Source organism: Pelophylax lessonae (assembly GCF_965119305.1).
Source record: "Pelophylax lessonae genome assembly, chromosome: 7".
Taxonomy (NCBI): Eukaryota; Metazoa; Chordata; class Amphibia; order Anura; family Ranidae; genus Pelophylax; species Pelophylax lessonae.
Genome location: NC_138774.1, coordinates 152,464,610 through 152,490,351, shown reverse-complemented (window position 1 = coordinate 152,490,351; position 25,742 = coordinate 152,464,610). Strand labels below are relative to the sequence as shown.

At 43.8% G+C, this 25,742-nt stretch overlaps 1 protein-coding gene across 6 annotated transcripts in view; it reads left to right on the top strand.

Annotated features, from left to right (window-relative positions):
* Positions 1-25,742, top strand: part of PAK3 (p21 (RAC1) activated kinase 3) — a 337,291-nt gene that overhangs the window by 269,040 nt on the left and 42,509 nt on the right. For all 6 annotated transcript variants that reach the window (XM_082264390.1, XM_082264388.1, XM_082264392.1 and 3 more), the window contains 3 exons: positions 6,095-6,226; positions 11,968-12,142; positions 24,367-24,430. In XM_082264390.1, coding sequence (XP_082120516.1) covers positions 6,095-6,226; positions 11,968-12,142; positions 24,367-24,430 — 371 coding nt within the window. The remainder of the gene's footprint in view (positions 1-6,094; positions 6,227-11,967; positions 12,143-24,366; positions 24,431-25,742) is intronic.

The following is a 25,742-nucleotide window of genomic DNA, read 5'->3' as shown; positions in this document are numbered from 1 at the left end:
TGCTATTTCAAGTGCAGCCTGCAGAGAAGAAAAAGGGTCTCTTACAAATAAAAGGGCATAATCCACATATAGTTCTAATTTTTCAATCAGGGTTCCTACCTGTATACCTTGAACCTCTGTAGCAGCTCGTAGTGTCGCTGTGAGGGGCTCCATTGCCAGGGCAAAAAGCCCCGGGGAAAGGGGGCATCCCTGGCGCGTACCTCGATAGAGGGGAAAAGGAGGAGATGTTGTTTTTAGTACAGATTCTTGCTGTCGGAGCTGAGTATACCAAACGGATCCATGAGATCAAGTGGGGTCCAAACCTCCTCTCCAAGACAGTCCAGAGGTAGCTCCACTCAACACAATCAAAAGCCTTTTTGGGATCAAGGGAGGCCACCAACCCCATGCTGTCTGGAGAGGCCAGGACAATATGTGTAAAGAGTCTACGAATATTAATATCAGTGACCTTATCCAGGATGAATCCAGACTGATCGCCATCCACTAGAGCCAAGATAAAAGATATCAAACAAACGGTTAGCAAGAACTTTTGCCAAGATTTTTGCGTCTTCGTTTAATAAGATGGGCCGGTAAGAAGAGCATAACTCGGGATCCTGCCCAGGCTTGAGCAATACCACACACACAGCCTCTGACATAGAGGGGGGGAGGGTTCCAGAGCATAGGGACGGACTCAAAATCTCAAGGACTTGTGGCAGCAAATCTTCCTCATAGGTCTTGTATAACTCTCCAGGCTGGCCATGGCCCAGAAGTCTTACTGGCCTGGAGTGACAGCAGAGCTGTAGTAATAGGGCCATCAAGCTTAGCACTATAAGCAGGAGTCAACCGGGGGAGATCAACAGCGTCCAGGAAGGAAGCCAAGTCTTCCTCAGCATAGGCTACTTTATAACTATACAGTGATCGATAATAGGAAGCGAAACACTTGTTGGTAGCAGCTGGGTCTGTCAGGAGATCACCAGAAAGAGATCGAAGTCTAGATATAATGACGGGACCAGTTTGCTTTTTAGCCAGCCACGCCAGCAGTCTGCCATTTTTTACCACCTGTTCAAATATTCTCTGAGATTGGTGCAATATCATCATTTTAGTAGCAGTGAACCTCGCTAAGCATCTCCTGCCAAGTATGGTAGTTCAGAGTATCCTGAGAGCTGGCGAATACCTTCTCAAGCCGTGTGGCTCTTTGTTCAGCCGTATCCAGGTCAACCTTGGAAGCTAGACGTGCCTGCTTAATAAGGTTTTGATATGTACCCCTTGTGAATGCCTTAAAGGCGCCCCAAGTAGTACCAGAACCAGCATTCTGGGTCCAGTATGTCAACAGGTGAGAGCGATAGGCCATATCTATCCTGGTGTCAGAGACCCAGAAGCAAGACAGGCGCCAAAGCCCTTCGGATGGAGCCACAGAAAGGGTAAGCTGAAGTAGGAGGGGGGTGTGATCAGATATGCCCAGGAGGAGGAGTGAGATTTTATTGACCTGCGGAAGGATAGAGGCACCCGCCAAAATCAAATCCGTACGGGATAGGGTTTTGTGAGTAGCGGAGTGGCATGTATAGGCCCGCAAGGAGAGTTTTCTTCATCTCCAAACATCTGTAAGGTTATACGAGTTTCTGATGGTCGAAGGTAAAATAGGTGTAGATCACCCAGCTAGAAGCCGGGGAGCACAAACTTAAACAGTAGATCCGATGAGCAGCCCACACGTTCTAAACAAGGTAACATCAGAACAAGAAGAAGAAACTTAAGGCATAAGTAGGCATATAGATGCAAAGTAAGGCCTCTTGGTCATGGTATCACATAGTATGAGGATTCCTAACAGAGTTAAGGGAGGTTCCAAGACCTAGCTTTCTCAGGAGATGAGGAATTTCACCGTACCTCCCATCTTGAATACGAAGGCGTGCAGGAAATGGCATACTGTATTTGAGCCCACGTTCTTGCAGTTTAGCCCGTATCATGTCAAAGGACTTGCGCAGCCGTTGGGTCTCCGAGTAGTCAGGAAATATCATCAACTTGGTATTGCCAATAAGGAGCTCACCCTGCACTCTGGCAGCACGCAAGACCAGGTCATGGTCTTAAAAATGAAGGAGCTTGAAAATAAACCTGCTAGGAGGGGCTCCAGGAGGCCCTCTGGTAGGTGGCATTACGATGAGCTCTTAAAACTGAGAAGAAGGGAGAAAACTCAGCTGTAGGCAGAAGCTGGGTAAGGAGGCGCTCAGTAAAGGTCACCAGGTCATTACCTTCCTCCCCCCTCCCTCGGGGAGGCCCAGCATTCACAGGTTATTTTGCTGGTTCCTGTCCTCCGCCTTGGTCTCAAGATGGTGGACCTTGATCTTCAGCATATGGAGATCGGCCACATGGTCATGCTGGTGATCCTCCACATCCGAGACCCGCTGCTCCACTGTGTTAATGCGGTCACGGAAGTAGTCAAGGTCCTATCGCATAAGACCTATATTCGACTGTACATAGTCGATCTTGGTTGAGAGGGCCATTTGGCAGTTGTTAATAGCCGCCATTAATGCTGCAAAGTCTGTAACCTCTGCCTGAGGGGAGGATGGGGGCTCCATCTGTTTGGCCATGTCTGCGGATATGGCGGCTGCACGTGTCCCTTCCGGTGGAGTAGAGGTTGCTGCGGACGAGTCCGTGCGACGAGCCAGAGTCACCCCTTTGCTCGTGGTTATCACCATATGGTCCCACCCATGTAGGGAAACGGAAAATGTCTAATGAGGAGGTATAGAAGCAGGATAAATGCAGCGGCCAGCAGAGCTCGGAATTAAGCGTCCGCTCTCAGCACCATCCTGAACACGCCCCCACTGTTACATGTTGACATACATCCGGTTAGTGTACTTGGGCAACATGAAATAGGAGCATGAATCAAATGCAAAGAGCAAGCTTTGTATTTATAATCTATGAAATAGATAAATGATCAGTTATTGGGAGGATTAATTGTCTTCTGCCTTCTTATTATTTTTGGGACCTAAATTGGTTAGATAACCTATTCCGTGTTTACTGCTCTGCCCCTTCCTTTACAGGGTTGAATGTCTTACAGTGGGTCTGGGTAAAGACAATTTGCTGTTTTAAGTTCCTGAAATTTGAAGCTAGTGGATTATTCAATTACTTACAGCAGAAATAGGAATGTACTGAAAAGATAGTAGCCAAAACCCTTTCTCAGTTCCCGTGTGCTTGACATGTTTATTGGTATTTCGATTGTCCATTATAGTGCATTCATTCTGATTGACCTGTGTAATAATGATTACAAACGACTCCTACTTACAAATGGAGGGAGACAACATGAAGGGAGGAGAAATCTAGCCCTAGGAAGGGAAATTCACTTCTTTAAGTGTTCTCATGGGAAATAGGTGTCTCCACTGAAGCTTTATCACCAATCCTGGTTTCCACAACAATCCAAAATGTTCAAAATCCAGTAGTCGTAGGGACAGAAAGTGAGGTGAAATCTTCTAAACAGGGGTACAGGCAGCAAAACAAATGGTACAGGAGTGTTAACCCTGCCCTATGCTATCCAAAAAACGTAAAAATTATTATTTTGGCTTAAGAACAAACTTAAAAATTTATATTTTTGACTTAAGAACAAACCTACAGTCCATATCTTGTTTGTAACCCGGGGACTGTCTGTAGTGAGTTTACAGCCTGTATAATGGTGTAAATTTGCTGTCCCCTCAAAATAACTCAACATACAGTCATTAAGGTATATACTGCTGGCAACAAAAGTGAGTATATCCCTAAGTGAAAATGTAAAAATTGGGCCCAATTAGCCATTTTCCCTCCCCGGTGTCATGTGACTCGTTTGTGTTTCAAGGTCTTAGGTGTGAATGGGGAGTAGGTGTGTTAAATTTGGTGTTATCGCTCTCTCATACTGGTCACTGGATGTTCAACATGGCACGTCATGGCAAAGAACTCTCTGAGGATCTGAAAAAAAGAATTGTTGCTCTACATAAAGATGGCCTAGGCTATAAGAAGATTGCCAAGACCCTGAAACTGAACTGCAGCATGGTGGCCAAGACCATGCAGCGGTTTAACAGGACCGGTTCCACTCAGAACAGGCCTTGCCATGGTCGACCAAAGAAGTTGAGTGCACATGCACAGCGTCATATCCAGAGGTTGTCTTTGGAAATAGACTTATGAGTGCTGCCAGCATTGCTGCAGAGGTTGAAGGGGTGGGGAGTCAGCCTGTCAGTGCTCAGACCATACGCCGCATACTGGATCAAGATGGTCTGCATGGCTGTCGTCCCAGATGGAAGCCTCTTCTAAAGATGGTGCACAAGACAGCCTGCAAACAGTTTGCTGAAGAAAAGCAGACTATAAGGGCATGAATTACTGGAACCGTATCCTGTGGTCTGATGAGACCAAGATAAACTTATTTTGTTCAGATGGTGTCAAGCGTGTGTGGCAGCAACTAGGTGAGGAGTACAAAGACAAGTGTGTCTTGCCTACAGTCAAGCATGATGGTTGGAGTGTCATGGTCTGGGACTGCATGAGTGCTGTCGGCACTGGAGAGCTACAGTTCATTGAGGGAACCATGAATGTCAACATGTACTGTGACATACTGAAGCAGAGTATGATCCCCTCCCTTCGGAGACAGGGCCGGGCAGTATTGCAACATGAGAACGACCCCAAACACACATCCAAGATGACCACTGCCTTGCTAAAGAAGCTGAGGGTAAAGGTGATGGACTGGCCAAGCATGTCTCCAGACCTAAACCCTATTGAGCATCTTTGGGACATCCTTAAACGGAACATGGAGGAGTGCAAGATCTCTAACTTCAGTCAGCTCCGTGATGTCATCGTGGAGGAGTCAAAGAGGACTCCATGGGCAACCTGTGAAGCTCTGATGAACTCCATACCCAAGAGGGTTAAGGCAGTGCTGGAAAATAATGGTGGCCATGCAAAATATTGACACTTTGTGCCCAATTTAGATATTTTAACTTAGGGGTGTACTCACATTTTTTGCCAGCGGTTTAGACATTAATGGCTGTGTTGGGTTATTTTGAGGAGACAGAAAATTGACAGTTATACAAGCTGTACACTCACTACTTTACAATGTACACTCACTACTTAACAATGTAGCAAAGTGTCATTTCTTCAGAGTTGTCACACATGAAAATATATAATAAAATATTTACAAAAATGTGAGGGGTGTACTCACTTTTGTGAGATACTGTAGGTTTTGACCCGAATTAACCTTAAGGTATTTTTGCAATGGCAGGACCCCATCATCTAAATCTGATGTTTTCAAAGGATCGACATTATGCCCCTAGAAAACAATTAAAACCAGTAGTAGTATTTTTACTGGGACTCTGTTTAAAATGTGCACAATATTACATGCATCACTTCTTCCAGAAGTTAAGGGAGCATTCTATCTAAAACAAACAAAAAAAAAAAAAAGAACCTCTGCATCATAGAAGTAGGTGTTTGTATTTATTTGCCAATATTCCTATATAAAAAAAAAAAAAAAGAAAATTGTTCTGACAAAGCCAAAATATTCAATATTTCCTTCTTGTTAGATTAGCATAGGTGACCGCTATAATTTTTTTTCTAGGTGCGCAATTGTTTTTGATTCTCTCCAGCTTGTTTCAAAATGATGTAACCTAAAGCTCTATGTAATAATATATACAAGGAATACCTGTAATGTATGCAGTATAAGTGGGGAAAAGCTGGTTAGCTGTAATTACTGCAATGTCCGCTCCTTGAAGGGGTCAGCCCAACTATAAAAATATTTCTGTTTTCGGTAGATGCTGGAGAGAAAATCCACCTGTTGATTTTTTTTTTTTTTATATATATATATATATATATATATATATATATATATATATATATATATATATATATATATCTATCCTATTAGGAGCTTGAGATTTATGCTTGCTATAGCAATTATGAGGATATCCCATTCTCAATCTTGGACATTTTTGTTTTTATATTATGGAGAATACAACAGGAAAATCTACAACTCAGAGGTGGGAGAGAAGACCAAAAAAACTCAGACAGGAGCAGGGCTGGAAATTTCAGGGACATTTCACTGTTGTAGTATCAAAGACTTCAAGGAAGTCATTTTAAGTGGTCCAACCCTGTCATTTACATTTTTTTTTTCTTCCAGAATACAAAGACTGCATCAGAGCCTCCTTTAGCTCCTCCGGTATCAGAAGAAGAGGATGAAGAAGAAGAAGAGGAGGAAGAGGAAAATGAAACCCCTCCTGTAATTGCTCCACGTCCTGAGCATACAAAATCAGTAAGTTGCTAACAGTTTTCTGTTATTAAATTTATAATTTTGTCTCATAGAGGGATCAGTCTGAATGTTCATTTCCATTTCCTTTACTGTATTCAAGAAATGAAAGGAATATTGTGATTGGTTTCTTTAGACATCAAGAACAATATTTAGTTCAGTTACTATTGATTGTGGGACCTACTGTGTTCAGATTTAGAAGCTTTACAGTAGAATTAGCAGCTCATTCGTTTGATCAGAGAGAAGTATGATTTGCACGATTGGTGGTCTGGCAGACTAGGAACATGTTTGCAATCTGCTGTTTGCCTCACTGGATCATACTTGTCTAATTGGATCATGTCTTATTACAGGCATGATGTGTTCACACTATCTTACCTTTCTAACATGTTCTATAGTCTAAGAGCCGGTTCACACTGAGGCGATCCGACTTTGGGGGGCAACCTGTGAAGTCGCGTGCACCGCGACTTCGGCGCGACTTGCAGGGACTTCACATAATGGAAGTCTATGCAAGTCGCTCCCAGGTCGCCCCAAAGTAGTACAGGACCCTTTTTCTAAGTCGGAGCGACTTGTGTCGCTCCTATTAGAACGGGTCCTGTACTACTCAACGGACCGCGACTTGTCAGGCTGACAAGTCGCCTGACAAGTCGCGCTAGTCGGAATGGGCTCTTATAGAAACAGGATCATATTATTTACAACAGTCTATCTTACAACTGGTGTCCAATGTAGGGTATCTCTTTTCACTTGTAATCTGAGCTAGCTCAGTGTAATGTCAGTGGGACTGATGTGTCAACATTTCAGCATTAAATTTCAGCTCTAGCAAGACAAAAAAATTATTAGTTCATATACAGGAGGTTAAGACACTTTGCTTGTCTGCATGTTCTAATATCAAGTTCATGGGAACTGGCTGGGCCATGTCCACTCATTTGTCTCCAGTGATTGCATGCAGTTATGCAGCATCAATGCTCTGTTTCTCTGCCCCCCCCCTCCTTACACCCCTATGGGTACTGCTGGTGACTGTGAATACACATTAGACTTTATCAACTAATAGGCATTAAAATAAATAAAATCTTAGATTTGACATTTTGTGATTAAACCATCATTTCAGCATGAAATGTGAAAAAGAAATTATAAATAAAGGCATGTGAACTAGAGAAGGAATAAATATACGAAATAGTATCTTTACATGTATAAAATGCATGATTCAGAAAAAACTTTGGGGGATGGTAATCTTTAGGGCCTATCAACAACTCTGATTCAGTGTGTTGCAGTAACATGTGCATTACTACACCACGTTAGCGTATTTCAGTGCCATTCATTTTCAGTGCACCTTCAATGCATATTTATTGCATTTCATCTCAGTTGTAGTGCACAGCATCAGAAAAAGCAGATTTGATGCAGCCTACAGTGGGATTGGACACTGACAAAAAAAAAAAAAAAAATAGGCAAGTCCAGGATAACCACTTCCCACTAGCAGCATGCCTCAGTTTTTTTTGCTAGTGTCCTGTGAGATTGAAAGTAATTTTCTGTTTTTCCTGTGTAAAAGGCTAACCTATTTTTGCTAGCACCTTTCTCTTCAACGGTTTTCTCCTCCATTGAAACTCCTCATTACTGAAACTAGTCTCTTTGATTGCAACTAACCATTGTAGCCGTGCTCAGCTTAGTTTTTGTAGGGCTGTCTCCAGGCCCCACTTGTCTGTATGTTGTGGAGATAGCCTGGAAATGACCTTTTGAGCACTGGGTTTCCATGTAAGGCATTTTGCAGACCTCCTCATGTTAAAGGATTAGCGCACCTTCATGTTATGTTACCTCCTATGTAGGGTGTAACATGTAACATGCTTCTGTGCACCCACCTGTCTGTGACAGTGGGCAGGGGATCCTCTTGCCCCACTCGCTGTTTTTTTTTTTTTTTTAAAAAAGCACGGCTTTGCGGGTCTCTGATCACACAGCCATATTATTTATTTATGATTCATGTGAATGAAAAGACTACAAGTACCATCTTCCACTGCAGCAGGTTTACTTCTAGTTTGAATGGTCATAATTAATTTAGTCTTCTTCTAGTTTTGTAACTGAAAGTCCTATGGGCATAAGGCTGGAGAAAGACTCACGTTGCACCTATAATTTGCTGATCGCGGTTGCAATGCTGTGCAGGCTCCAGTAAAAATAAATAAATAATAAATGCAAACTTTTTTACCTGCAAAAATATGTGCATTTGTTTATTTATTTATTTTTTAATGTGAACTTGGCTTTTAACAAGTTGGTCACAGAGCACTTTCCAGGTTCAGAGCTGCTGGCATTGCCTTTGTTTTTGCCCTGTCCCCGAATACTCAGTGAGTGGGCAGGTAAAGCTGAGCATCAGAAGCTACCTAATTTACTTAGGTCACTGGGCACCTTTTAAAATTACCTGTTTTCCACTGAACTTGAGGTTAAAGCTGTGGGACGGAGCACTGGCATTGTCTGGGTGGAGTGTTGTGTGTGTGCTCTGTGCGGTTTTCCACAGTGCGGCACTCCCTGCTGCTGCTCCTACTTGTACAGAGTCATTAAAAACTTCAATTTTTGATCAGTTCCTGCAGCCTGCCTACAGTAGTTTTGGTCACGTCTGCTCATCCATCTGAACTCAAACTGCTACAAGTTGTTTAGTACTCTAAGTTCCCTTACTGCCATGCGGTCGTAGGGGAAAGTCCCACTGTAATAGGGGCTACTTGCTCTTACTCCACAAATGGCTCTGGGGCTACATGTGGTGTGCCTACTGATGGGGTGGTTGTTTGCAGCCTGAAATCCAGTTGCCCTTTGCTAATACTGTCTTTTCTGTCATTCGAGTCCTTTTCAGTACTGTTGAATGTGGCCAGTTGCTCTGTCCTTTCAGCTGATGTGTTGCAGTCATGCAAGACTTTAAGGCCCAAATCTCCCAGTTTAGTAACTCTGACCACAGAGGCTACAAGCACACACCCCCTTCCTCCCCCAGGACATTCTAAATCTGTTTTGCCTAGGACCTTAGGGGCTTTTGAGTTATGAGCTGCAGAGGCCCTGACTGAAACTAAATCATTCCAGTCTTGGCCTGATGAACTTATTTCCAGAAGAGGAGTCAGTCTTATGCCATTACTCACAAACGGAAGTGTATTTCCACTTTTGCAGCTAATTTGGGATAACACCAGCTTTTATATTTGTTATGTGTTCTCATTCTCATAGCAAAACCCAAAAAAATGTATTTAAAATATGCAGCTTCATTCTTTATCCTTTAGCACTGTAAAATCCTACTGGTTATCTTTGTTTATGGGGGGTTGGGCAGTTGTGTTTGCTAAAATTAATCCTGTCTGTACTGCGCAAGCAGATCTTCATTTTTTGCTGTAACTAGATTTGAACATGGCCTGTCCTAACAAAGGATTAAAGGTTTAGAAGCTAGACTTCTTGCATTTTAATGGTACTGAGGACAGACTTGGGACAGACCCACATTTTTCAAAAGTCCTTGCAGTCAGCCATGACACCTTCTCCTGAGAAACAGCTAAAAGGTAAGATATATAGTTTTCTTTTTTTTGGTATGCTGTGTGAATGGGAACACATAGCAAAATCTAGTGGGGGCTTTCTCCATTTTGACTTCGAAATGGGAACACATAACAAATCTATAATGGAGTTTTCTCAAATATGCAAAAAAGTAAAAGTAACGCTTTTAAAACTTAAGTAAAAATGCGCTTTAAGAGAGTGTTCACCACTCTGAAACTAGAGGGTCAGCATGTTGTTTCTACAAGTGCTACTTCAATCAGTCTTTCGACCTTTAGCACTCCTCCTAAGTCTGCAAAGACGTTTCCATTGCACCCACTCCAAGTATCTTCTTACAGAGATTGGAAACACCCTGGCAAGAGTTTGTTCCCCAAAAACATTTATTAACCTTGCACCCATTTGAGGAATACTATATAAAAGAAATGGTCGACCCATACTAAGGATCCATCAGGAACCAGAATTCTAATTGTAGAGAGTTGGGTAGATAGCATCCTTTTCTGGGCAGAACCTCATGCTCCAGTTTTACTTTCCATGAACATCCCAAGCATGGACAATTGGCAGGCAGACTTACTCAAAATCCTAAAAGCTACAAAGTCTATTTAACGCATGGTCTGTCACTGAACATGGAAGCCTTACTTCACTTGATGTGAGTCTTGGGGATTCCACACTAGGACTTTCTATGTGGGATGAATCTTCTCCTCCCTACAGCTGGGTCTGGACCAGCTTTTGGCTCTCAGCACTAAAGTCAGGTTTCTGACATTTGTTTCGGCAAAGTTGGCCTCTCACTCCTTGTTGAAGACCTTTTTAGGGGGAGAGTCCCAAATAGCTTCCGCTGTTCTTCCTGTGCGACCCCATGGGATCTGAATCGGGTTCTCTCAATACTTCAGAAACTGCTGTTTTAACCCATTAGAGGCTTTCCTCTCTGCTCTCACCCACAAGGTGATGTTCCTTGTAGCCATTACCTCACCACAGTGATTGTAAACTGGAGGCCTTATCCTGCAAGGATCTTATTTCGTTTTACGTCCGGACAAGGTGGTGTTAAGGCCCAGGACATTTTATTGCCTAAGGTAGTTTCTGCCTTTCACCTCAGTCAGGACATCTTTCTTCCATCTGTGTGTCTGGTGCCAGTTCACCAAAATCTAATTTCCCTAGTCTATATCTTAGTAGTTGCATCTTTTTCAGAAAGACTGATTCGCTTTTTGTCATCCTGAATTGTCCAGATAAGGGTGCACCAGCTTCTCGTTCCTCCTGTATCTCTAGGTGGCTCAGCATCATTCAAGCTTATGGTCTCGACAATCCACCATTTTCTGTCAAAGTGCATTATATCTGTGAGTGTTTTTTGGGCTTTTCACCATCAAGCTACTGCTTCCCAGATTTGCAAGGCTGCCACCCAGTCTTCTGTTCACGTATTTTCTAACTTCCACCATGTGGATGTTGTAGCTTCATCTTATACCAGTTTCTGGTGTTAAAATGTAACTTTATGGTTTTGGATAGAGTGTCAGTTTCCATTGCTGTCTGTGGCCCCATTAAGAAGATTCACTCTTTGTCCTGTTTAACCTTCTCATCGAAAGTGAAAGTAAAGCAAAATCCTGATGGCACAACAGGATTCCCTCACTTTGAAGGAATTTTCTCTCAACTCCTATTTTAGCTATGGGGCAGGAAGTGAAGGGAAATCCCTTTTGAAGGGAAGGAGAAGTAAATTGAGATACTTATCTTTTTGCTCACTTTCCCGGCAGCCAGTGCACTTAGTTGCTCTCAAGATGTGGATGGGTTTCTCACCCAACATACAATGCAGGACCACTGGTCCTGCATTTAACACCGTTCTGTTCGAGAGCTGTGATTGGTCAGGCAGCAAAGAGGAGCAACTTATAACAAGCAAGACATAAGGTAATTCTTAATTATCAACTAGACAGAATGAGAATTTAACTCTTGTAGTGCAGAGGGGACCCCCACTGCAGCAGTAACTTTTTGTTCAGCCCAGAATTGAGCTAAAGTTTTCAGATTGCAACTGTATTTTTTAGGGGGCACAACTGAATTGCTGCTGTGAAATAACACTTTCTGATACACTTTTGTACATAAATCTTGGAATGTTGTTTGGGGAATATTTATGAAAATTTTTGTTTTTTAAATGTATGTTTTTAATGATTTTAAATGCATTAGTCCTCATTACCAAAATAAAAAACAGATTTGGTCCTTTTATACCTAGCAGTTCATTTCCTAAATATTTCCTGTTTATTGTCCTGTTTATGCAGATATATACTCGTTCTGTCATTGAACCTGTGGCTGTTCCTGCTCCAGCCAAAGAGGCCTCCACTTCCCCAGTGACAACTCAGCCTGATAACTCAAGCACGAGCACTTTGTACAGGAATACTGACCGGCAACGCAAAAAATCAAAGATGACAGATGAAGAAATCCTTGAGAAACTCAGTATGCTTCCTTTCTTTCTTTGAACATGAGATAATGAAGCCTGCTGTTTTGGCAGGTGTAAAGCAATTTTAATAGTTTTTACTTTCTGAAAATAATAAACCTGTTATATTCACCTGCTCAGTGCAATGGTATTCTGCAGAGCAACCCCGAACCTCCTCTTGTCCCTTGCTGGTAATCTTGGCTGATTCTCCTCGGTGTCTGCCCCCATAGCAAGTGCTAACTTATGGCCTTGATCTCGAGCCAGATTGTGTGCATTCATTGACACACGCAGTGTGGCTGAGCCTCTCCCCCCCTCACTCTCTGCTTACAGGATTTGACTGACAGCAGCAGGAGCAAATAGCTCTCGGCCAAGCATGTGAGAAATGGGAGAGAGGAGAGAAGACAGGCACAAGTCTGGAAGTCTGAATCACTACAGGACTGGTAGTGTTTAGAATGTAAGTGTTTAGAGGGGGGTGGGTGAAGGGCTACAAGAAATGTGAAAATGTTTTTTTTACCTTTTAAAGTGGTTCCAAAGGCTAAAGGTAAATGATCACCTGGGTGCAGCTCCGTCAGGCCCCCTTATATTTACCTGAGCCCATCTTGATCCAGTGATGTACATGAGAGCAGAGGCTCTCCTGGGTCTCTTTCTCCTCATTGGCTCACACAGCAGCTTCAGTGAGCCAATGAGAGTGAGAGAAGAGAGTGGGGGCTGGGCCAAGTCACGCTCTGTGTGTGAATGGATACACAGAGTGCAGCTCGGGGAGAGAGCCTGCTCGAGTACCCCACAGCAAGAGGCTTACTATTGGTGGCACTTGGTGGGGGGGAAGGGGCAGTCAGGAATCAGGACTGCCAGGTCGGGACCCAAAAATAAGAGGTTTGGGGCTGCTCTTTGCAAAACCATTGCAGAAAAGCAGGTAAGTTTAATATGTTAGTTATTTAAAAAAATAATTTTCTCTTTCGTTCACTGACGAACACAGCTCCATGTCTTCTAGACCCTTGGGCTTATGCTGCTCTCTCTTTAGGAGTAGGACTAGGCGGAAACAATTTTGGCTACGCCCCTGAGGCACTCCTAGGGAGTATACCATCACTTCCTGCTATAGGACTTCAGTTTTTTCTGCCTAGTCAGGAGTAAGGACCTGACTCCCTGCTGGGATCTGCGATCCTGGCATTTTTTCCTTTTTAAATGTGCAAAAGGGGTTTGGAGGTTGGATATGTGGAAGAAGGTGCTGAGTTAGTTTATCCCTCATCCCTTAGCTAGTGGAAAGCATATACAAGTTAAAAACCCCCTTGGGCGGGACTGTAACGGGTACTGACTTAGATATATGTAAAAAAGAAGAGTATTTAAATAAACAGTGTACAAAAATTGGCAAATGGGCAGGATATTGCACAATTGAAAAAAAATGGGTTAAAAGACATAAACGACTCTTGTACATTGTCAGATAAAGAGTGACTGATCCAACATGGAGGAACCTGAGGTATGGTGCTGGAGACCCTACGCGTTTCAATGTGAATCTTCCTCAGGGGTCTTTTTGACCGAGGTTCCAATTTTTTATTATTTATTTTTAAATATTCTAAGAATGGATAAGAATAAAAAATTAGTTTACATTGTAATATACATTATGTTAAATATCATCTGTTTTCATCAAGTATCATTTTAAGTATAACCATACGTTCACTTTCGTTCCATGAGGAAAAGGGATTTAGGAGTAATTATTTCAGAAGACTTAAAGGTGGGAAGACAATGTAATAGAGCAGCACGAAATGCCAGCAGAATGCTTGGATGTATAGGGAGAGGTATAAGCAGTAGAAAGAGAGAAGTGCTTATGCCGCTTTACAGAACACTGGTGAGACCTCACTTGGAGTATTGTGCGCAGTACTGGAGGCCATATCTCCAGAAGGATATAGATACTCTAGAGAGAGTTCAGAGAAGAGCTACTAAACTAGTACATGGATTGCAGGAAAAAAACTTACCAGGAAAGGTTAAAGGACCTTAACATGTATAGCTTGGAAGAAAGAAGAGACAGAGGGGATATGATAGAAACTTTTAAATACATAAAGGGAATCAACTCGGTAAAGGAGGAGAGAATATTTAAAAGAAGAAAAACTACCACAAGAGGACACAGTTTTAAATTAGAGGGGCAAAGGTTTAAAAGTAATATGAGGAAGTATTACTTTACTGAGAGAGTAGTGGATGCATGGAATAACCTTCCTGCAGAAGTGGTAGCTGCAAATACAGTGAAGGAGTTTAAGCATGCATGGGATAGGCATAAGGCTATCCTTCATATAAGATAGGGCCAGGGACTATTCATAGGATTCAGATATATTGGGCAGACTAGATGGGCCAAATGGTTCTTATCTGCCGACACATTCTATGTTTCTATGTTTCTATACACATACACATACCATGTATTCAGTCACTGGATCTGAAAGAGTCGCCTTATTAAAAAGTTGATCATTAGGCACCACCGAGAGTAGCAAATCAGGAGATGTCTCAGAGAGCCAAATTGAGTGTCCTGATCCCTCCTACTAGCCCTTGGGGGGTAGTGGGTGTTGGTAAATGCTGGGTGTGGAGCTGGGGGAGGGAACGAATGGAAAGGGCGGACCGTCACAGCATCACACGGGGTCCATATTCAAAATGCATCATCACTCAATTTTCAATTCTGAAAAAGTTAATTCGAAATATGTATATGTATCTATTTGTACCATTATGGACATAAATCAGCAAAATATATCAGAAAGAAAGGGATAAAAAAATATATATATTCATAAATGAGCTTTTAGGGGGATTTTGAATTCCATATATTCAATTATGTTTATATTATTCCAAAGCATGTATCACATACATAGATGTGGGTATTTAATATTAATTGTATTGTAGAACATAGAGACCGTTTGTGTTTTCTATGAATTCAGGTGCATAAAGAATTCTTATCGTACCCACCTCTAATAGCTATATTTTTGGAAGGGAGGGAAGGGGAAATGGACACACTTGCGGTTTGACTGTCCAAATGGTATGGTGCTTATGGTGCTTCATACAGAATAAAACATCTGTCTGAAATATAAAAAGAAATTGTATATATAAATATATATTTACAGGGAGGTTATTAACCATCATCCCAACATGCCAAAAAGGTAGGATGGGGTTGCATCTGATAACATTGGCAGTCTGCTATTATGTTATTTACCTCCTTTAGACCGTCAAAAAGTTCCCAAGTGTGTTCCTGTCCATCCCGGTGGAGAGCCTCTATGCTACTGAGGAATCTGAACCTATTTATGTGCCTGTTGTGAATTGCAAAGTTGAATCAGCTGCAAGTTTGGAGGGCCCCCTGAGTGGGCGGTTTGCAATTCACAACAGGCACATAAATAGGTTCAGATTCCTCAGTAGCATAGAGGCTCTCCACCGGGAAGGACAGGAACACACTTGGGAACTTTTTGACGGTCTAAAGGAGGTAAATAACATAATAGCAGACTGCCAATGGCATCAGATGCAACCCCATCCTACCTTTTTGGCATGTTGGGATGATGGTTAATAACCTCCCTGTAAATATATATTTATATATACAATTTCTTTTTATATTTCAGACAGATGTTTTATTCTGTATGAAGCACCATACCATTTGGACAGTCAAACCGCAAGTGTGTCCATTTCCCCTTCCCCGTTCCTCCCTTCCTTCTCCTTCCAAAAATATAGCTATTAGAGGTGGGTACGATAAGAATTCTTTATGCACCTGAATTCATAGAAAACACAAACAGTCTCTATGATCTACAATACAATTAATATTAAATACCCACATCTATGTATGTGATACATGCTTTGGAATAATATAAACATAATTGAATATATGGAATTCAAAATCCCCCTAAAAGCTCATTTATGAATATATATATTTTTTTATCCCTTTTCCCCTTTCTTTCTGATATATTTTGCTGATTTATGTCCATAATGGTACAAATAGATACATATACATATTTCAAATTAACTTTTTCAGAATTGCAAATTGAGTGATGATGCATTTTGAATATGGACCCCGTGTGATGCTGTGACGGTCCGCCCTTTCCATTCGTTCCCTCCCCCAGCTCCACACCCAGCATTTACCAACACCCACTACCCCCCAAGGGCTAGTAGGAGGGATCAGGACGCTCAATTTGGCTCTCTGAGACATCTCCTGATTTGCTACTCTCGGTGGTGCCGAACGATCAACTTTTTAAGTAAGGCGACTCTTTCAGATCCAGTGACTGAATACATGGTATGTGTATGTGTATGGTTATACTTAAAATGATACTTGATGAAAACAGATGATATTTAACATAATGTATATTACAATGCAAACTAATTTTTTGTTCTTATCCATTCTTAGAATATTTAAAAATAAATAATAAAAAATTGGAACCTCAGTCAAAAAGACCCCTGAGGAAGATTCACATTGAAACGCGTAGGGTCTCCAGCACCATACCTCAGGTTCCTCCATGTTGGATCAGTCACTCTTTATCTGACAATGTACAAGAGTCGTTTATGTCTTTTAACCCATTTTTTTCAATTGTGCAATTGTGTAATATCCTGCCCATTTGCCAATTTTTGTACACTATGTTCATTTAAATAAATACTCTTCTTTTTTACATATATCTGAGTCAGTACCCGTTACAGTCCCGCCCAAGGGGTTTTTTTTCCTTGTATATACTTTCCTTTTTAAATGGAGTTTTTTTCCTTTTCTTTCTTATTTTTGTTCCTGTGTGAACCACAGTCAACAGCCGGACTGGACAACGCACTGGATATCCTAGATCCTTATGGTCTTCCCAGTCTGGCCTGCGAGCACGACCCAACTATTAGCTCTGCACTAGGTTGGGTGCGACTTAGCCCCACTGGATGGGGGCTGGCCTGCGAGTGAAACACTTTGCGAGGTCGCGTAGCCCTGGTCATGACAGCGGTCGTGATCAGAGTCGCAGCGTACCTCAGTCCGCAGCACCCCCATTCCAAGACGGTGCGATGGACTGCTGGGAGTGGTGCCTGCCTAGTACCAAAGTGTGGTGAGTAATGTCCCCCCTCCTTTCTCTGGGAATTGCTTGGGTGGTCGCGGGCCCTCCCTGGGGATTGTAGGCCCCCCTCTGTGTCCCTCCTCCCCTCAGGTTTTCCCCCTAGCGGGGTTCCCCTGCATTGGTCCCCCCCAGCCCCCTTTTGGGGGCATGGGTGTTTTTTGGGGTGGGCGAGGCTTCACTGGTGCTGGGCTAGAGGGCGGTGGGTGTATGTCAGGGATGGCCCCCTTTTGGGGGGTGCCTGTACCTTTGGTGCTGCGGGGAGGGGGGTTCCCTCCTGGTGGATTCTTATTTCTCTGGGGTCCAGTAGGGTCCTGGGTGCCACTCAGTGCTGCATGGAGCCGCCATTTTGTTCTCTGGCTTCGGCCGCCATGTTTGTGTAGTCTAGAGGCCATGTTTTGGGTTTCCCGTTGAAAATAGCGGCAGCCATTTTCTTGTAGGTGCGGTGATGTGGTGCGGGGGCCTCAAGTGTCAGCGCTTCCTCTTTGATCGCAGTGTGGCAGGAGGTTTAGTCCTCTCCAGCTTTGGGGTGGTGAGTTCTAGTGGGTGTACGATCCTTCTGTCATTTACAGCGCCGCGGGCGCGCTGATTATTGTGGTGCTCCAAGCTGTGTGCGGGGGGGTTTCTTTTCTTTCTTTTTGTGCACATTGCGGCTCCGATTTAACCATGGAGCCTCTGGAGTGTGCATCACCACCTGACCCAACTCCTTGAAGCCGCAGGACCCTTTGGGTATCAATCTGCCCTGGCAGCCATGACGGCGGCCCTGCAATCACTTGTATCAAAGGTTGATATGGCCCTGCAAAGGCGGTCTACCAAAAAGAGCCCCACACCTTCACCTGTATCCTCTGCCTCCTCAGAGTCTTAGGTGGATTTGGCCGCCGCGGACGAGAGTCAGTCTGCGTCCACGCACCCTGAGTGCTCTAACGGTGAGGATGAATCCTCCTCCTCCACTGCAGCCACGCATGAAAAAGCGCTGGTGGAGGCTTTAAACTTTAAAGTTGGAGGACTCAGCTTATGCTGAGTCGGCAGCGTCAATGCAGTTTGGCACCCGCAAATCTTACAAGATGAGGTGTTCCCTTTTCCTGCCTATTTGAAGAGATTGTCACTAGTCAGTGGGGTTCCCTGAAACGCATGATTGAAATACCTAAGCGTTTTGCTGGAGATATCCTTTTGTGGAGTCTCTCCTGAAGAAACTAACTGTTCCACCATCGGTGGACTCTCAGGTTTCCAGGCTAATAAGGCCACACATTTCCTGGTGGAGGACTCTCCATCCTTTTAAGGATCCTGTGGACAAGAGAGCTGAGACTAGTCTGTTACCTTTTTCACAGTGGCAGGTTCAATGTTGATGCCTGTGTTTGCTATCACCTTGGTATCCCAGACTTTAACGGAATGGGCAAAAATTTTACGCCAGGATCTGGAAGGCGGTCAATACCGTCCTGAGCTGGCGGATGAGTTGGTCCAGGGGCTACATTACATTTTGTGATGCATCTTTGGATGTGGCCCCCATGGCTGGCAGGGTATCTGTGACAGCGGTGATTCTTCGCCGCATGATTTGGTTGAAGCACTTGTGGGCCGACCAGGCTTCTAAAAAGGTGCTGACTGATCTACCTTTTGTAGGTGACCGTTTTTTTTTGGTGCCTCTATGGAAGAGATTATTAGGGGCCTTGTGGGAGGTAGGAGTACATTACTTCCGCAGGTTGCTAGGGGCGAGGAACCTTGTCGTAAACCTGGTCCTTTTTTCTCGGCTCACTGGATCGCAGGAAAAGGGTTCGAGATCCACCCGTAACTTCATGGGAGGCTCCAAGAGACCCTGGAATGGTAAGTCGAAAGCGGGCACTACCAGTTCTGCAGACAAGTCTTCCCCAGCCTGAAGGGGCACGCTCACCTGTATCTGGGGTGGGGGAATGTCTTTGGCTTTTACTGGACCTGAGGACCTTACTCATTCAGGACAAATGGGTCCACAAGTTGATTTGGTTTGGTTACAAGATCGAGTTTCGGTCCTTGCCCCCGGCAAGGTTCTTTCCTTCCAGCTTGCACCAGTCTCCCGTTCGGCTACAGGGCCTCTTTGGGGCAATGCAGGACCTGTTAGCACAAGGAGTCATTGTGCCGGTTCAAGAATCGGAACGTTTTCAAGGTTTCTATTCAGATCTGTTTAAAGTTCCCGGGAGGGAAGGCAAGGTTCGCCCGATCTTGGACCTCAAGGCTCTGAACCACTTTGTGTGGGTTCAGAAATTTTAAATGGAGTCCATCCACACAGTAGTAGCTTTCCTTCATCAAGGGGATCTTCTGGCCTCTATCGATCTCAAGGACACTTACCTTCATATTCCAATATATGTCGGACATCAGCGTTTTGTTAGTTTTGCCATGGGTGAGGAGCACTATAAATTTGTGGCTTTACCTTTTGGTTTCACCTCCCCTCCTCGGGTGTTCACAAAGGTTTTGGCCCCAGTGCTGGCCTTGCTACGGCAGAAGTGGATCGCGGTACTGGGTTACCTGGACGATCTGCTTCTGCATGCAGAGTCTTCTTCGGCTCTAGAAACCAACTTGGACATTACTGTGCAAACTCTTCAGGAGATCGGATGGACACTGAATTTTCAAAAATCGGATTTGACTCTGAAGTTCCAGGATGCAATTCGGCTTCTGTTGTCCAACTGTCAGATGTCGCTCAGGACTTGCATGCAAGTCCTGGGTCTGATGGTCTCCACTGTCGAGGCGGTTCCGTTTGCTCCGTTTCATACCAGACCTCTGCAAAGAGAGATTCTTACCAAATGGAACAAGGATCCGCAGTCGCTGGATGTTCTGATCCTGCTCTGCTGTGCACATTCTGGGAGTAGAGAATTGGCAAGCGGATTATCTGTCTGCAGACGTTGGATCAGGGAGAATGGTTCCTTCAGGTGTTTCATCAACTGTGGCTCCGGTGGGGGACTCCCAGTGTGGATCTGTTGGCCTCCCGTCTCAACAGGAAGGTGCAGAGATTCGTGTCAAGGTCCCAGTATCCTCTGGCCAACGCTGCAGATGCCCTGGTGGCCCCATTGGGGTCAGTATCGTCTGATTTTTGCAGTTTCTCCAATATAACTTCTGTCGAGACTGTTACACCGAATCAAGGTAGAAGGGATTCCTGTCATTCTGGTGGCTCCAGACTGGCCTCGCCGGTCTTGGTATGCAGGCCTGGTAAGGCTGGTAGCAGACGTTCCATGGAAACTTCCTCTCAGGGAAGATTTTCTGTCTCGGGGACCAATCTTCCATCCTACTTTACAGTCGCTGACTTTAACGGCTTAGCTATTGAAAGCCAGGTGTTGAAGGACAGAGGGCTGTCGGAGTCTGGGATTCCTATGCTGTTGAAAGCTAGGAAATCTACTTCCAGGAAAGTTCATCATCGAGTTTGGAAGGTGTACATTACTTGGTGTGAGTCCCAGGGGGTTTCTCCCTGTTCCTTTTCTGTGTCTCGCCTGTTGGCATTTCTACAACTAGGTGTAGATCAAATTTGGCTCTGGGCATCATCAAGGGCCAGATTTCCTTGGTTCACACTTTTCTGCAGGAAGTTGGCCATCTGGCTCCTCTGGTGGGATCCCTGGTACCTCCGTGGGATCTAAGTTTGGTACTGTCGGTGCTTCAAAAGCCTCCTTTTAAAAACATTTGTGAACTTCCTTTGCTCACTCTGTCGCAGAAGGTGGCCCTTTTGGTTGCTATTACTTCTGCACATAGGGTGTTGGAGTTGGCTGTGTTGTCCTGTTGGTCACCTTACCTGGTGGTTCACAGGGATAAAGTGGTGTTAAGACCCTGTCAGGCGTTCCTTCCTAAGGTTGTCTCGGGGTTTCGTTTGAATGAAGATATTGTGTTGCCGTCCTTATGTCCTAAACCGAAACATCCTAAATAGATTTCTCTACATTCCTTGGATGTAGTTAGGGCAATTCAGGGGTGTACCTGGCGGTGACTGAGTCGATTCAGAAATCTGATTCTTTGTTCTTAAGGATGAACCTCATAAGGGGCAGGCCCCATCCGCTGCGACCATTTCCAGATCGATCAGGCAGACGGTGGTGCAGGCCTATTCTATCAATGGTCAGGTTCCTCCTTTCCCTGGGCCTTCCGTCATCAAGCATCAGTGGAGCAGGTGTGCAAGGCCTGTGGTCATCTGTACACACACTCACAAGGTTTTATAAGGTGGATGTACTTGAATCTTCGGATGCTGCTTTTGGCCGCAAAGTTTTGCAGGCTGCGGTTGCAGAGGCTCCCCCCTCTTGGGGGATATTTTTTTTCCTGGTGGAGCACATGTTTTACCTGGTTGGCTATGTTTAGCCTTGTTGGGAATTATATGTATTGCTGTGTTATTTCCCACCCCTCATGTTGATACTGCTTTGGGACATCCCGAGGGTCTAGAAGACATGGAGCTGTATCTGTCAGTGAACGAAAGAGAAAACTGGATTTTTGTCTTGCCATAAAATCCTTTTCTCTGAGGTTCACTGACAGACACAGCACCCGCCCCTCTGATGGGTTAAGTTATGTATTCTTCTGAGACTGCTTGTTACAAACTGAAGTCCTACAGCAGGAAGTGATGGTATACCCCCTGGGACTGCCTCAGGGGCATAACCAAAATTGTTTCCTCCTAGTCCTACTCCTGAAGAGAGAGAAGCATAAGCCCAAGGGTCTAGAAGACATGGAGCTGTGTCCGTCAGTGACCCTCAGAGAAAAGGATTTTACTGTAAGACTAAAATCCAGTTATTTCCTTTGGAATCGAAATACCTTAAAGTGCACAAGGAATGGTATTTTGAATGAGGAGTGTCCCTCGGCTCGCATTACCTTTGTAGCACTGGAAGATTACATCTGTGGGCGTATTTGTGGGGGGCAGGGCAAGTTGTATGAGCAGAGGACAATTGATTTCAACTAAGAGAGCAGCCACCAGCATAAAGGACACTTTACATTAAATGTAAGTACCACAAAATAGGTACTTGAAATCTGTTAGAAGTTGACTTTAACAGGACTTCCGTGTCTTTGTTGTGACCTGTGAGGATCTTTAACCAGTTGAGGACATTTGGTGTGATACACGTACAAAAAAATAAAACTTCACATTGAGCGTGAAGCTCAGTCTCCCCTTCTGCCGTGCTCTCACCGATTACACTTGCCAACAATTCCAGGCTGTCATTTGAGTTGCCCATTGTGGAAGGAAAGAAAATTGCATAATCTATGGCCTGCCTAAGGACTATTTCACACTACATGCGATGAACGTCCTTTTACCACATTGTAAAACGTCTGTCACCTCAGGGACACACAGGAAACAATTGTTTCCTATGTTTTCCATTCACACTGCAACACAGCCTAGTGCACCACATCAGCTGGCAACGCAGAGTTCCCGGAGCAGTGAATTGCTTCCACTGTTCTGCAACTTCACACAGTGTCAGTGTGAATTTGCCCCTAAGTCTACTTCACCAAGGCGATTATCTGCATACAGTGGATTCCAGTGAAAAATCTGTGGATTCATAGGTGTATGTAGGTGCTCAACCTGTACAGAAATCAATGACAAGCTGGGACGAACAGTCACTGTTGGCATGTATCAGCATGCGCGGCAGTTATCTGAGGTTAGGAATGGATGTTTGTAGCCAGGTGCATCTGTCTGCATCCAAGGTCACTTATCCATCCCTAATTGCAGGGAACTGCTGAGTTTTTGACAACAGCAGCTGTAGGGTCTCTCTCACACGGGCAATTATCTGCATACAGTGGATTCCAGTGGCAGAAAACAGCGGATTCTTGTGGCCGCAATTATGTGTGTGCAAACAGCTCTGCCCATTGTACAAACAAATGATAGGCTGAGAGGAGCAGTCTTTTTTTTGCATGTATTTGCATTCCATTGGTTACTTGCAGTTCAGAATGGATGAGTGACCCTGGATGCACACAGATGCATCCAGGGTCAGACATTGTTCCTAATTGCAGGTAACTGCTATGTGCGTGGATACATCTGAACAGTGACTGCTCATCAAAGCCTGTCACTTCTTTGTACAAACTTAGCAGCTGCAGCTGTTAACATACACGCGTGATCCCAGCTACAAGAATCTTCTGATTCTTGCTGATAGAATCCACTATATGCAGATGACCACCCGTGTGAAGGAGGTCATACAGCTGCTGTTGTCTTAACACCTGACCCTCTGTTTTGCTTTTGTCACCTTTTCGAGAGTTCCCATCACTTTTTTTCCTGACAGGAAGTGAGAGAAAATTTTCTCAATAGGGATACAGATGGCAATAAAAAAAACTGACAGAGCCTTTAACCCTTCCCTACTCTATTCAAAACTATATAAAATATTTCATGTGGAGTTGGACTTTAAGAATGCTGCCATTAGAAGTATATGTTCACCTAGGTTTGGTTAAAATACCCAGCTTCTGACTTGTACAAGAAAGTGTCTGCTCCTCGGTTAGAGGGAACAGAGACCGTGCTCCACAATCTTAGCTGGAAAGTGCGGAGCAGGCACTTTGGTAAAAGTTATATTGAATAGATAGTTCTATTTTTTAGTTTTGTATGCTTAAAGTGATTGTAAACGATCATCTTGTAAAACAACCCATTCAGTTAAAAATTGAAATGAAAGGCAAAACATTTTTCTATAGATAATAAAAAGAAAAAGGAAAAAAAGTTATGTATAATGTATTTTTTGAAGTGATCACATTCCCTTTCATCTCAGCTGCATAAGAGCTGGGGGAGGAGAAGCAGCATAATTCTGAGCTTCCCAGTGAATGGCTGTGCAGCAGGGGCGTGTCAGGACAGGTCTGATCATTGGAGGAGAGCACAAGGAGTTCCCAGCACAGCTAGAGAACTGACCACTGTGTGTTCTTCTGCTTAGTGTGGTCAGTATTTAAAAGGATAGCAGAGGGACTGGCAGGAACACCAGGGATTTCACACAAAGGAAGCAATACAAAGAGAACAGGATACTTTTTCATGCAAGTACATGGTACAGCAGGCACATATCAGGAATTTGAAATGTTGGTAACAAACACTTTAACATGTAATTGAGAAGTAAGTGGGTACCATATTGCAAACGGCAGTTAAAAACAGTAAATTACATTTAAATCCATCCAAACTATGTTTACCAAGGTGTAACATGTGAGGTGAAGTTCTTCCACTGTTTTGGTTTCTAGGTCTTTACAAAAAAATTATAAATCTATGTGCCCAAGCCTTTAAGATATTTCTGATATTTTACCTTTATAAATACTCTTAACTCTTTACCTTGCAGGAAGCATTGTAAGCGTAGGTGATCCTAAAAAGAAATACACGCGATTTGAAAAGATCGGCCAAGGGTGAGTATGCCAGAACTAAAAATGTTTTTTTTTTTGTTTATCTCTTAAATCATATAAATCTATTTGTGGCCTGGGCAAAGAAAGGAAAAAATATAGCTGAATTACTGAAATTTAGTCATTTTTAAAATGAAGGCGCCTCTGGAACAGGTAAGTGAAACAGCTTCACTACCTGCCATTATGCAGGGCTGCGGGCACACTACAAGGGATGCAGTGCTGCGGGCATGGTCCACCTGTACCATGCCCACAGCACTGCATCTCCTGTAGTATGCCCACAACCCCGGATCCTCTTGTACCATGCCAGTACCCTGCATTCTCCTGCACCATGCCAGTACCCTGCATTCTCCTGCACCATGCCAGTACCCTGCATTCTCCTGCACCATGCCAGTACCCTGCATTCTCCTGCACCATGCCAGTCACCCTGCATTCTCCTGCACCATGCCAGTACCCTGCATTCTCCTGCACCATGCCAGTACCCTGCATTCTCCTGCACCATGCCAGTACCCTGCATTCTCCTGCACCATGCCAGTACCCTGCATTCTCCTGCACCATGCCAGTCACCCTGAATTCTCCTGCACCATGCCAGTACCCTGCATTCTCCTGTACCATGCCCGCCACCCTGCATTCTCACCCTAGGCTTATACTCGAGTCAATGATTTTTCCCATCTTGTGGTAAAAGTAGGGGCCTCGGCTTATACTCGGGTCGGCTTATACTCGAGTATATACTAATAGCTGGTGTGCAGCTTTCTCTGCCTATGTGTTTCCTATAGGATTCTGTGGGTTTGAATCTGTAGGTTCTGAAATAACTCATAACTGCTTCGGGCAGAACTCTAAACCGAGTAATGGATGCATCAGAAGCACATAATTGGTTTAAATAATGCCAGTTTGTTTCACCACTCTCCATAAAAAATTTGCAGTAACCTGTAACTAGAAAAAAATTGAAAACAAACATGTGAAAAGTAGCAAATTTTTGCAAATGTTAGTCTAGTTTTTTGACATGCCGTTTCCAAAGTGAGTATCAAGAGCAGAGCTCGTTATATTTGCATGCATAATATGATTTCAGTATCATTCTTGCTGTGGATGTCCAGTGATTATTATTCTGCATGAATCACTATGGGCTATATTTACTAAAGCTGGAGAATGCAAAATAAGGCTCACTTCTGCATAGAAACCAATCAGCTTCCATGTTTTATTGCTAAAGCTTCATTGAACAACCTGAGATTAAAAGCTGATTGCTTTCTATGCAGAAGTGAGTCTGATTTTGCACTCTCCAGCTTTAGTAAATAAACCCTTTTGTGTCTCACATTCTGTCCCT